General features: G+C 40.9%; 2 protein-coding genes across 4 annotated transcripts; one reads left to right on the forward strand and one right to left on the reverse strand.

Annotated features, from left to right (window-relative positions):
* Positions 1-2,027: 2,027 nt before the first annotated feature.
* LOC117236090 (dnaJ homolog subfamily C member 22) lies at positions 2,028-4,493 on the forward strand. 2 transcript variants are annotated; one of them, XM_033498744.1, is made up of 6 exons: positions 2,028-2,155; positions 2,226-2,537; positions 2,712-2,859; positions 3,155-3,519; positions 3,595-3,702; positions 3,758-4,493. In XM_033498744.1, the coding sequence occupies exons 2-6, from the start codon at positions 2,247-2,249 to the stop codon at positions 3,962-3,964; spliced, it is 1,119 nt and encodes a 372-aa protein (XP_033354635.1). In that variant the 5' UTR covers positions 2,028-2,155; positions 2,226-2,246; the 3' UTR covers positions 3,965-4,493. The 2 variants fall into 2 exon arrangements, with proteins under 2 accessions (XP_033354635.1, XP_033354634.1); XM_033498743.1 differs by having other exon boundaries at positions 2,084-2,537.
* Positions 4,494-4,501: 8 nt separating this feature from the next.
* Positions 4,502-13,640, reverse strand: LOC117236085. 2 transcript variants are annotated; one of them, XM_033498734.1, is made up of 10 exons: positions 13,322-13,640; positions 11,532-11,781; positions 9,898-10,186; positions 9,240-9,665; positions 8,518-8,708; positions 6,769-6,898; positions 6,001-6,141; positions 5,725-5,909; positions 5,417-5,640; positions 4,502-5,330 (listed from the first exon to the last, which is right to left on the reverse strand). In XM_033498734.1, the coding sequence occupies exons 2-10, from the start codon at positions 11,688-11,690 to the stop codon at positions 5,207-5,209; spliced, it is 1,869 nt and encodes a 622-aa protein (XP_033354625.1). In that variant the 5' UTR covers positions 11,691-11,781; positions 13,322-13,640; the 3' UTR covers positions 4,502-5,206. The 2 variants fall into 2 exon arrangements, with proteins under 2 accessions (XP_033354625.1, XP_033354626.1); XM_033498735.1 differs by lacking the exon at positions 13,322-13,640 and having other exon boundaries at positions 11,532-11,783.
* Between the last annotated feature and the right edge of the window lie 454 nt (positions 13,641-14,094).

Consider the following 14,094-nt stretch of genomic DNA (forward strand, 5'->3'; position numbering starts at 1 on the left):
TATTAAACAAACGAACGTATGAAAAAATGCAGTTTGATGTGTGGTGAAGTAAATCATATAATTCTCGACAGTCGCTAGGGGAAACCGTTCGAAAATTGAGTCGTGAGAAATCAATATGGACGACGACAAAATTCTCGTTCGTGCGAGACAGATAGATGTCGCAGTCAGGTTGGAATTTTGGGGCGTTCGATGAACCTTTACTTACTTTACCGTCGCGAATGTAGCCAATATTTATCAGTACGAATATGGAAATGATGGTGACAACGAATTCAGGTTCGATAACGAATCCACGGTCCACGGGGGGACAAGTATCAACGTGCTACTCGATTCGGGTAACTTCCCGATAACTCAATCGGCAATTCGTCCAACGACTCACTAACAAACTAACTAACTCCGCTAATCCAAAAGAGGCTGCCCTTATATACTCCTGTCCTCGCTTCTCGGGTTAATCTTTGTTTTTAAGGAGAGCCATATATAATCATTTCATACCTCTGTCAGATACGTGTCCCTTCCGGTGACCGTGGCTATGTCCAGTGACCTGCCGTGTCACTTCGCGCCCAAACTCACCGTCATAAAATCAGATTGGAACATTAAGACTATTTCTTATTTTTATTACTTAAGGGCGGCTATAGTAAAAGTCTGGACTAGTGTATTGGGGTTTTCCCAACATTCCGGATGGGAAATCCCGCTGTTTTTCCATCTCCGACAAGTAGAATATGTCTGTCTCTATCTGAGACATTCATAGTATGTTACACATGCGCAGAACGAAAACCTTGACTTCCACATTTAATTCTCACGACTCAATTTTCGAACAAATTTTCGTATACTTCGGTATAGAGTGTCAGACCTGTTTATATGATTGCGACTGTAAGATAAATATTAGGTATATAGGGAATTTATTACTGACATAGGGAATCACTTCTCTTAGGGATTTTTATTTCAATGTCATGGTCACGTTTGTTTATTCAAAGATGGAATTTATTTGTGAACATGAATGCTCGTGAATTACACACTCCGTTTCTTCAAATGTTTTATTTAAGTTATACCCATATACAAAAGGAATTTTACGAATGTACGTAATGAGTATTTTACATGTAAATAATCAGAAAAGAATAAATTATATAGGGGTATGCTTAATATACTGAACATGTATAAAAAAATATCTTCGTTTAATTTGCATAATTTCACTTAACAAGCAGAATTAGTATCGAAAGTAATATCTCGGATTGATTGTTTCATTTTTAAGTAAAAGAAGTTGTTTCTATCCGTCGATAAATAAAAGGTTCGATAACATAATAAAAGGAATTCTCTCTCTCCAGCTTACTGTATCAAAAGTTGATCGTACAATTATATGTTACATTCTATTTTGCAATCCTTGTTAATATTTACCGTAGACATTTAGTATCATGAATTCTTGATATGAATTAAAATACATATTGTACATATATTCCTGACACCTACGAGAAATACAAAAAAGACATATTAACAAAGGAGATACATTAAGCTTTCGTTTAATCAAATCGAGCCTTTTACATAAGTGCAATAAATAAGAATCTTATCTAATTTAATAAATACATTTTATTTATATGTTATATATTTGTTTTTCTATTATTTACTTTATACAAGACGACAAAGCTGCATCATTCTGAAAATAAATCATTAATTACAAATTGGTACGTATCTGAATTCGTAATCACTCTATTTCTAATCGATTTCAATCGATCATCTGTTACGATTGCTAATTCTCATTGTATCCATTTGAGGTTTGGGTTTGCTTTCATTGCTACGGTCCTGTTAAAGTACCGTTATATCTGACAGAGCGTTGAACTACAAATGGTACGCATCAGTGTAGTAAAACCACCTGTGGTATTTTTCGAAACGATATCGACAAGTACACTTCAGCCAATTGTTTTATTTTTACAAAAGAAACAATTAAGTTGAACTAATTATCGACAGACACAGTAAACGTGTAAAAAATCGCTATTGTTTTAACTATACTTGTTATTCATGTTGCGAGAATAATGAGGAAGTACGTGATAGCCGATGATACCAGGATACGTTGCAAATAATACACACGTAGCTGTTAGTGCAATCGTGAAACTCAAAGCCGGTAGTGTAGTGTTACCCGGCTCGTCAATGTGCATCTAACTCTCAGGTATTTTATTTAATACCGGTGTGTATTAATCGTTAAACCGTGTATAATGTGTAACTCGATGCATAATTAGATTATAACGCAAGGAATAAAAATGGATCTGAAGAATGGTGGACACTTAGAGGAAAAAAATAAAAAGTTAAAGAAAAAAGAGAAGTCGGTATTTTGGACGTACGTGCTGTGGATGTTTGGAGGTTTAGTTGGTGCGCATCACATATACCTAGAACGAGACGCACAGGCTTTCATATATTTTAGCACTTTGGGAGGATATCTTGGTCTCGGATGGCTTCGAGATATCTATCGGATTCCCTCGTATGTCCAAGATGCAAATGATCATCCTAACTTTCTGAATGATTTTAAGCAGAAAGTTCGAAACAATCGCAGGGTAGGTACATTAAAAACTATCGACGATCGATTTTAGGGATTCTTTGAATAAGCATTCAGAAGTACGGTTAATCGTAGGGACAAAAAAGAATGCATACTTTTGTTAACAGTCGAGGCATAAGAAATTTTCGATTGTATAAGCATAATATTAACGCAACGTGTCATTTGATTTCAGCCGCCATTCTCGACAGTGCGATTCGCTACCGAAAATGCGGTTGCATATTTTTGGGCGGAAATATTTCGCAATGCGATTCCAGAGGACGAAGTGTTTGGAATAAATTTTAGGCATTTACTAATTCTGACACCATTGGTCATTGCTTTAGGTAAACGGTTGAAATATTTTAGAACATCAACGATAAAAGTATTGCGGTGTATTTAAATTTCGTTCGACTTATCATTCACCACACATTTTTCGCCTTGTTTTCTTTGCATAATTAGTCGATAAGGTTTTTTACGAATGCGAGTATCGCATTGGAAACATGTTTAAACCGATGCACTATTATCTAACGAAATAATTTTACGAACAGAGTATTTTATATTATATTGGTAGTTAACGATTCTCTAATCAAACCAACTTTTCTCTGTTACTTTAATTGTATTTAAATTGTATGTAACCAGGTGTCTGGATAGTTGGGAATATAGGCAGGGAGCAGGGTTCCATATGGATTGCTCTTTGTTCTGCATATTTATTATATCCAACGCTATCCTATATCGGAGACGACAGCATGTGGATATTTTTGATGGTCGTTGCTGCTAGTTTAGGCTTCGATACGTTCAGCAAGCAATGGAGGTTAAAGCCAAGAAAGAAAAGACACTTCGTTCAAAGGATTTTTTATCTCACTATAGCTGTCGCAATTTACGTGTCTTTACTAGGATCGTTCTTATACTTTAATGCCGTTGTCACCGACAGCGAGGGTGAAGAGATTAAACTATCGGAAGCTATCCAACACTTCTTAACGTCTCCTATATGGCTGGATCTTAAGGTTAATTAAAATCACGTAGAACGTGCTTAATCGAAGCAACCCACTGGATGTTTTGCAAAATTTGAAATTTTCCAGGCCAGTCTTGAAGCAACCTGGAATCAGGCGGTACATCAAGGCTTTTGGGCAACATGGGCACAACTGATAGATCTCACAGATCCTCGGGGAGAAATAAACGCCTACAAGGTACGTCTCGAAGCTCGTTATATGTAACTACTACATCTGAATGCAAATTTTGTAGATTTTAGGACTTTCCCAAACGGCTACGCAAACAGAGGTAACGTCTCGTTGGAGAGCTCTCTCGAGGGACAATCATCCCGACAAGATAAAGGGCACTGAGAAGGAAAGGAGACAAGCTCAGGAGAAGTTTATGGAAATACAGCAAGCGTATGAAATTCTTTCAAAGGCTAAGAATCGCAGACAACGTCGAAATAGAAAATCCGAATGACTCGTTTATTAACGTTACCGTACACTTTGACTTCAAGATCGAGAAGATTCGTTGTAAATCAACTGAAATTATTGTGACAATCATTTTGATACTTCGTAGATTAGCGATAAACGAAGGTTTGTCGTATTAAGAAGATGTTGCGCGCCTCGTAAATGTTTATTCTAAAAGATACATTTTTTACAATATTCCACTAACAATAAGACGAGGTACGACGAGACAAACCGTATTTATTGATCATACAAACCTGCGTTGTAAAGCGTTCCTTTTACCATGTTATCTCTTATTATAGCAGCGTGCTCTTTTGTCCAAGGCATTGCTGATTCGGAAAATTTGGCACTACGCGTTCAAATACGAAACACATAACGTGTACATGTATAGGTAAAATTTTGCACGATGTGTTCTATCTTTGTAATACGAATACTGTATACATACATATATGTACTTACGTAAGTACCTATTGTACTGTATTGATTTGCCTTAATAAGAAAGATTGTTTTCGCTCTTAATAGTGAAAAAATATCGTACAAATAATACGAATCTTTTTATTCAATATATTTATTTATAAATCTTTTCGGCGATCATCGCGTAATTAAAAAAATGTCACTTTGTGCTTTACGATACGTTTATATCTTATAAATTTAAAAACCGTAAAGTGAATCTTTCCATCGCTCTCCTTCTCTCTCTCTCTCTCTCTCTCTCTCTATAGAAGAATATTTAAGATTATTTAAAAATTATCCCATCGATTCGACGAATGAGTGTACATAATTCTTGTTGATCTTTTGATGTTCGTGACAGTCAGTTAAAAAAAATTTGTCTATCCGCACATGTTTCCAAACTCTGGTAACGTTTACCCAGATCGTAAGCCAAAAATAAGTTCAAAGTAACGTAAGAAGAAAGATATATATGTATACGTATAATCTACAAAAGGTAGCAATCCCTTTTCCGCAATACGGTTTCTATAAACAAGTTTACAAGGTGAAAAAGTTGCACTTTGTATTTTGGTCTAATAGAAACGAGAATGTCATGTAGGATTTTAACAGTATAGATAGTATTAGAATTAGAATGAGCGTTGATCGATAGGAACTGTAGCCAGTGGATGAGCGGAAAAAGATCGAAGAAGATCCTATTGATGTACGACGATCTAAAATACGATAAAATGTATTTTTTTCGAGGAGGGAAGACGCCTGCGATCTTTATCCGCACGTTTATCCGCAAAATCATTGGCAAACGAGATTTACACATCTATTTGTTTTTATTCTTCGATCGCGAAGGCTTTCCAACTATATTCTCGATCTTTTCTGTAAAATTGGGCCCATACTTGTCCTTTGATTGTTCAAGAATATCTTGCGGCGAAACTAGAGTCACCCTGAAACAGTCGGAATACGAGAAATAAATGCGTCTGTCATTTGCAATGTATGCAACGTGAAATTTGCAAAGAACCAGAACCATCACCTTAACTGTGGAACGCTTAAAGGTCGAAGAAGACTTTTAACCACGGGTGGAACTTGGCTGGATTTTGGTAGAGCTGGACTACTTGCACAAAGAGCGGCGCTAGTTAATTGAGAGACCAATGAAAAACTTCGGTCTGGGCCGGATGTCGTGCGGAAAACTTTTCTTATCTTCGACTTGAATCCCGAAGATGGTGGCGACAGGGGTGCGGTCGGAATGGGCATCACCTGCGCATTAACCAACATTTTTCGCTATCCTCCATGGTGTTCCTACTCGATCGTAAGAGACGTCTTCGTTAGAAGTATCTTTACCTTTCCTTGGAGTACTTTCGCTGCCAGTTCGGGTTCACTACCCCACCGACAAGAAGTTGACCTCTCCAGGAGCCGATGTCTCGCGAACCTCTCGATTACTTCAGCGCACACGTACCTTCCACAAAATCTGGCCCACTGTTCCGCTCTCAATCCTCTCCCTTGGTCTCTCAATGTCGGATTCGCACCTGAAAGCCAAGCGTCGATCCGTATGCTCTTTTCTTAACCCGTCACCTTTTGAAAAAAAAAAAAAAAAAGAAGAAAGATGACTCTGTTTACCGGCGAATAGGAGAATTTTGGCGCATTTGGTTCTTCCTTGAAGTGCTGCCTTCATCAACGGAGTAAAGCCCGATGCGTTTCTCGCGTCCACTTCGATGTCCGGACACCTCTGCAGCAGTATGTTCAAACATTCCGTTTGCCCTAGATCAAACGAAACGAGACGGTCATTAAGTCGAATACGAAACAAGCTCGCGTCCTTCGCGACGTTGCAAGAGTTGGCGTATTTCGAGTAACGTATCGTTCGACCATGTTTTGGCTTGAAACGTCCGTCGGCGTACGTCACTGTAAACCACGCGCGTTTCAAGTACTCCAACACTGGGTTATTTCTGGTATCGATGACGCGGTAGAACCCTTACGGCTTACGGCATCACGAGCATAAAATTTGACGTCCGTTTATGTATGTATACTTGTATTACATGTAGATATATATATATACATATATATGTATATAGTAGTGGAGATTTTCTAACGATGGGAGAAGTGTTGTGAATTTACAAGATTTATGCCCACCACGTGGCTGCATTTTTCCGATTACGTACAGTACGAGCACAGACAGGATGCTGTCCTTGAAAGATTTCAGCGTAACAGATTTTATTTTATCTTCTTCGAATATCCTCGTTCGTGGAGGAAATCGCTGAACGAGAGCCGATTAATTTGAATTTTCCCGTACGAGCCAATGTCATCGTGTGGATCTCGATAAAAAACCGCGACGAGCGAAAAATCGCGACCACCTTCCCTCGTTTTTTAAAGTATAACGAAATTACTTACCGGCCTGCGCGGCAAAATGTAGAGGCGTGTTACCCTCGTTGTCCGGAGTATTCGGGTCCACCCTTTCGTACGACAGAGCTAGCTCCAACATGGTCGCGGCACCGTTTCCCGCCATGTAGCTGATGGCAGTCTGGCATCGTAAAGAAATAATCGAAACTGATCCATTTATTCGAAGAATAAGTTGAACTTGTCGAAGTGGCCGTTTACATAAAATTCTTTCTCGCGCGAACGATCACAAACGCGCGTATTTTACTTTTCAACCGCAGACGTGGAACATCCTCGCCGCGCCGGACGTCTCGTTCTATCACTTTTCATTCTTTCCCTTTTTTCGCTGATCGCGCACGTTCACCGATATTGGCTTCCGTTTTCCGCAACGCGCTTATCCACGTTATTCACGTTGGAAAAAGGATTGCAAAACTGTTCTTCTTTCCGGAAGAAAATGAGATTTGCCCGGCGACTGTCCTACTCGCGGTATTCTTTGCCTCGGAGAGGCGCACAAAGGACTGTGCGGTAACAGTCAATTTATTAAATGGTTACTGACGTTGACGCGTTACCTATTACTTCGTGTGCGTCACCATGGCAAACACTGTGCGAAGCAGCACTCGCACGTGTTTTCGTATAAAGAACGTACGATGCTCCTCGAGCTGGCGAAAACAGTGCGATCTGTTTACCGCACGCGCGTTCAGAAAATATTTCCTTATAAAACAGTAGCGATTTAGTGGTATATGAAGCTTCGTTTTGCTAGCAATAGCGCGTCAACGTTGAACATTTGGTAACTAGAAACTTGATACGTATCGATATGAAAATCTAAGTTTAAAAATACAGCGATCGAGATCGATGTTAAACACTGGCCGATTTGATTATTTGCTAACGGAATACAAAAAGCAGCAATCCGCGATTCACGCCATTGGAAATCACAACTCGATACAACGATCGTTTTTAATTTAATTTTAATTTAAATATATTCGACGGGCCGCAACAGCAAGTTGTCGTTATTCTAACCTAACCTCAATCCTCCACAAGTCATCTACAGTTCTTAGTTCCCTCCGAAGTAAACTGTTGCTTTTCGAAACTATCTTTACGACAAAAATCTATTGTTCCGTAAGCTTAGTATCGTTTTACATCGTGTAGATGTCTCATTTGCTGTCTATTCGCTACGAATAATTCCCACTGAAGGAAAAATTGAATTTTCTTTATGATCTAACGCACCGCATAACTTGAGTATATTAAATTGTACTTAAACGTCTTGAGATCGTAAAAAATCGCACGATTTACATATATGTACGTATGCTTAAGAGCAACGAGCGTCACTTCTTTCTAACGCGTCACGTCTCACATATCTAATGAGGAAGCTCTTTTTTCCGCGACCTTCAATCAATGATCCCGTCTTTGCCATTTGGAAAAGAACATATACGAGATAACAAAGTGCCAAAACTTTTATCGTGCCTCTGCAAATACATTGTTATTACCGATAACCAAAATTCAACGAGATACGTTGATAAAAGCTGAAGCATGTAACTAGGTAAAAAAATGTTTACTTAATTACACGAATATCATCTGTTTCGTAATATTTCTAGCGAAATAGCGAGATCAAACCCGATTGGAAATAGACGTAGAAATCCTGAAGCTTTACAAATACTTGAAATCTTTTTCACTAAATTTCACTTTTTCTTGTAAATTGTTAACGAGCCAAATACGACGAATCTTTTTTGTTTTTTTATTACAGACGAGTAACTGTTAATAACTTACCCTGCCGCTGCTATCAGTCATATTGACGTCCATGTCTCCGAATCCAAATTTTCGCACATGGGCAGCGATTTCATCGAGGGCTGCGTCGTCGGCATCTCTGGCTGCCCTGAGAAGGGCCGATGCGCCCTCGGACGTTACTTCCCACGAGGACGGCACTTTTCTGACGATATTCACCTCGGCCACGCTACGATCTGCGAAACGAGTCGAATGTTTTACATCTGGTAAGAAAAACTTGTACAAACGGCTCGTTTCGCAAGATGTGAAAATAGAAAAGATAATAAATAGGCTGTCGGGTAAGCGTTGCCTCGATAGTTTACAGCCACGACAGACGTATTTGTAATAAACTATAGTGGAAAATATCGGTAACATTTTCATGAAACCAGTGCTAAACAGAGAGTTAGTTGTTAACATAATCATTTACATAGTAGGTAGAGTTCCGATAACAAATCGATGATTCTACGTATATCCGGTGTATTTTTCATCGCGTCGTATTGTCTGCATTTCTGTTTTCTCCTTTCGTTTATTCGGTGTATCGCGCGTGTGTGCGCGTTCTTTTTGACGAATTCCCAAAGAAAACAGCGATAGTTACGACGAACGAGCTTCGAACTTTGAACGTATCTGCTAAAGATTGGAAAATCGGAAAGTTCGTACCGGTCGGATGCAAACAAATTCGAGGGAAATAAAACGAATAAGACGAAGAGAAGGAAGAGATAGACGCGTACCTTGCAGAACACCCTTGTGATAGACCTTAGCCTCGTGTATGGCGGCTCGTTTGTAAGGTTCGCGTTTCTCTTCGAAACTCGTATCCGAACTGAAGGACACCGATTTCTTGACGCGCGCGCCGCCTTTCTTCCTCCGTTCCACCGGTAACGTTTGAACTCCTGACGAATGTTCGAAAGGATCGAGATCGTTGGCGACTCTACTTAAAATCGAAAAGTATCCCCTTAGAGTTGGATGCTTGGCCGAACAGCTTTTCTCGGTGCAATGATTATTTGGACAAAGTGTGCGCTCTTCGGGATAGTTTCCGCTTAGCTTTCTCTCTCTAAATTTATTCGCAGAATGGGCGAGATTCGACAGGAAAGTGGAAGATCTTTTGAAAATGCTCTCCTCGGTTCCTCTGCGATCAACTTGCCGCGTCGCTGGAAAACCTGCAAGGACAGGAATTTCGTAAATATTTCCTCCACTTTGTACGCGTTCGATGACGATAGACAATTATCGATTCGATCAAGCGGAACGTTCGAATAAACGAAACTATACGCGCATCGTCGATCGTTTGAAACACGCGTTTCTAAACACTTTTTTAAACACTCGGATTAAGATATCTGAATATCCGATTGATAATAGAACATAGAAAATCCGATGGATTAGATACGCAAGTACCTTCTCTGAGATAGTCCGGGACGGAAAAGGATTTGCGAATAGGCCGCTGAGACTTGCCAAAGTCCGTGGGTCCTGCGAAATCCTTGGACAACTGTTTGCCCGAGGACTGTTCTTTGAGCAAGTCGTCCCGAAGTTTGGGGCGAGTTTCGCTACCCGCATTCACGGCCGTCTTGTTCCTTTTGACAACGATGCACTGCGCCGACGATGTCTCTCTCACCGCATAGTTATTTCGAGCGAGCTCTCCTCTAGATGCGACGATGCTGTAGTTGTTCACAGGACAGGTATTGCCCTTTAGCAAACAATCGAACTTTAACCGCGCGGTCTGCACGTCGTTTGCCTACCAGTGATCTTCCGATATACGGCCAACGTCCTATTTCGATCATTCGCGCATTAAACGAGTCTTTGTACCCCGCGCGAACGTTGCTCGCAGCATGCAACATTCAGTGTACGTGCGATATATCGAGGAAAGAAATTGAAACTCATCTTAACTAGCTGCACGTCCTAACAGGTAAATAAAAACCACAAGAAAATGAAGAGGAGACGAGCCGAGTGCCCAGCACGTAGACATGTGCAACGACAATGTCGATACGCACGTATACGTTCGTGTAACACTGACGCGATTGTGGCGATATTTGTTTGGGTATAATATTACCAGCTTAACGTTCGTAGTTCATCGGATACTACGAATATCGTTCGCCGAGCGAATACACGTACGAACGTACGTAAACGTTGTAACGATACTCGCGAAAAAAAAATTCGTTAACGAAACGGTGAGAATTAAAAGCGTGGTTTCCCGAAAGAGAAATCTAACGAGCGAGAATGGTTTGAATGGAAACGAGAGAATAAGAAAGGTTGAAAGACTTACGAGAAAATGGAGAACTTTTGTTTCTGTTTAAGCCGACATTGGAAGAAAGGAGGGCGAGAATGAGTTGGCGTGTTGAAAATCGATCGTTCCCGCGGAAACTCTCGGAAATCACTGACGGTGTCGCGGATCACGGCACAGCGAGTGTCAGTACTCGGAGTAGGAGAAGTTCCTTGAAAAACGAATCGTGCCTTCCGGATCGCCCCGTAAGACGTGCACGCGAGTTCTACCGCGTCCGTTTCAACTAAACGCTATTTATATGTCGGTTAAGTCGTTACGTCGGTCGGTCTGTGGCTCGTCGACGCGTGTACGCGCACTATCGAAGGAGCTGTGCGAGAGCAATACGCGTGTAGTACTTTTGTTCGTTCGCGCACATGTCGTCAACCTGTCGCCTCTGGCCATCATTACGCCTTCTCCTTTTTTTCTCTCTTCGATTAACCGGCTGCGATCTCTCGGACGAACGTGTTTGCATTTCATATTTTCGCATTTAGTCGCGCTCGTGTTCACTTCCAACGTGTAAAAGTATAAACGAAACGATGACTCTCGGAACGAAACTCGCGTAAATCGTCTGGCGAGATTCGGGCGTAAAAAAAGAGGAATCGTTTATAAACGACTCGTAAATCAGTCGATCGCTGATTACAGTCGGTTGATTTTCGAAGACGTGCGAATAGACCGAAACACCAGAAACCTATGCTAGGTGGCACTCGAGTTTCGTTGCGTGGAACAAGGCGAAACATAAAAAAGGAAGCAAGGACAAAGAGAAACCGCTCACCTGATTGACGTTCCGTCCTATATTGGATATACGATGAAACATAGTGTCTCCGACCATGCAATTCATTCCACTGGATAGGCAGACTCTTGCGGAGTAAGTCGCGTTGTTCGTTGGCGATCTGTTTCCTTCGTTCTTTGTCATCGTCGTTATAGGCTGCATCGTAAAAGCAGGTTATCGATGAAGGTACGTCAAGTCGATCGATGGTCTTTGATTCCACGTAACATCTCGCTACGATGCTCCGTATTGAAAGCTGTTATATTTACGTGTATATTATTTACGAGGTGAACATTTCAAAAGCTACGGGCAAACAATTTTCGAGAAGAACTGGTATGGAAACTTCAACTATTCGTCGACACGTTAGTTTCGTTTTTTACGTTTTCGAAAGCGGCATTCGTAAGTTTAGACCTGTCGATCGAAGATGCTGTTTTGTATCGGAGGGGCAAGCGGCGACACTCTCGTTGAGCGAACTTTTCGCAGTCGTGTACACTGGTTCTTTTGCTAGGAGACCGCGTGCTTATTTTGGCGGCGTTACATTTACCCGACAGGCTTATCGTCGTCGCCTCTGGCGTTAAGCCAATATTTTGAATTCTCTTATGCACGAGAATCTATCGATTATCCGATGGTCGAAAAATCGCTCGGCTCCGAACTGTTTATCGATTTTACAAAATTATTGCCCTATCTGCCGTTTGAAAGAGCGCATATGGCGGCCAAGTTATTTTAGCACAAGTACCAGATTACAAGGTTTTTTTACGTACAAAGTATCGGAAAAATGGAATGGTATCGAGGGAATATTTACGGTCCGTATCTGGCCTGCATGTTAATAATTCAGCCGATTCTTTTATACCACGATTCAGGTGAATGCCTAACAACGATAAGAAAATGCATACTAATTAGAACAAAATACACCGGCGAGTAACGATCGTTGCTTGCCAGTTTCGGTAATTTAATCTCGCCGACGGAAATATAACACATAAATGTTAGAGCGACACGAGCCCATCTCATCGAAGGATTTCAGAAGATTCGTGAAACGAAACACTCCGTCCGACTACGACCTACCTATCAGATATTTTAGAAACAGCTAAGTGGTTTTCATAAACAGCTGTGTTGAGGATCGAACTTTCTAAATATGTGCAACGCTCGATTAATGAAAATTCATAGGAGAACTCGGTAAACCGACGAAGGTTGTCAACGTCGACAGCATGCACGCGACATAATCAAAAATTATGATCATGTTTCGTTGATAATTCACGCGCGACATTGTGTCATTGACACATTTCGAAGACGATAATGACCTCGCTGACGAACCTTTGTCAACTCTCCTGTGCGAGTCTTAACGTATCGCTTACATGCATCGGTTTTCCTTTCTACGCAACAACATTCTTTTCCATACTCTAGTGACCGGCTTCGGTTTAATTTTAAACCAGGTCGACATCAAACTGCCGACATTCGATAAATTTCTTGCTTGATATCGCAACTGTGATTTGTTAACCGATCTTTGGTCCACGACGAAGTGCAGCAAATAGACGAGCTATTTCGCGGCGAATAATTTCAGTATCTGTTTACAAAAACCAGGAGAACTCTAACGTACGATCGGTAAATCCTGTATAAATCTGTAAACTTCGATTTCCCGAATTCTCGTATACTCCAATTTTTTATCGTATCTATCGATGGTAAGAGAAGAATATATTCAGCTGCGCTATATCTTGCGTTATCTAACGTCGCTCGTGTAACAGCGAATTTACTGGTTCTCTGTGCCATTTTAAGAACCGTTTCAAATAATATTCACCTACCTGTGTTCATCCGTGCTTATCGATTTACGGTATAAGCAACGGAGATCTTCTCGCTGTTTGAAATTTAAGCCCCTCGCCGTATACCTTGTCTTCGCTATTAAACTCCGTGGAAAATATTTGCACATCTTCTTGGAAAAAGTTCGGCGAACGTGGAGTAGTATCGCGTTTGTAGTGGTCGATCGCGTATGGAAAGTACAAGAAGAACGATAATCCGCGGCGCCGTTAATCCCATCGAGCAACTTTTCAAACTAATCTGTTCGCATAAGGGTTAATTGGATACTGGGCCAAAGTTTAATTCACACCCTCACCCTGAAAGTATCACGGCAGTCGTATCGCACGTTGCCTGATCCGCGCAGCCGCGGATTTAGGCCAGGTGTTACTCCTCGATGAATAATCAACGAAATATAATGGACCAATTGTGAAATAATTTTTGCCAAATATTTCCCTGTCTTTCATTAATTAGTCGCCACCTCCGAGCGTTACTGGCTGCAAAATTTTCAAGATGAAACGAAAAAAAGTCCGTTGAAAGTTTCCTAGCTCCTCGTTCGATCTATTTTCGTACGTACGGTAACGCGCGGCCATCCGATGGGACGCACACACGTGTTCGCAACTTCGGATGATTCAAGTTCAATTAGAAAACCAAGACTGCCAAAAATAGTATTTACGATATCCTATATAAGAAGTTTGGCGACTCGCGGTAAACCTTACGTACTACACGGATATAATTCCAAAATGGTCTGTCGCGAACCGATGTTTTCCGGTTGAAACGCGCG

The sequence above is a fragment of the Bombus vosnesenskii genome, unplaced genomic scaffold (genome assembly GCF_011952255.1).
Source record: "Bombus vosnesenskii isolate JDL3184/JDL3185 unplaced genomic scaffold, Bvos_JDL3184-5_v1.1 scf7180000013340, whole genome shotgun sequence".
NCBI lineage: Eukaryota > Metazoa > Arthropoda > Insecta > Hymenoptera > Apidae > Bombus > Bombus vosnesenskii.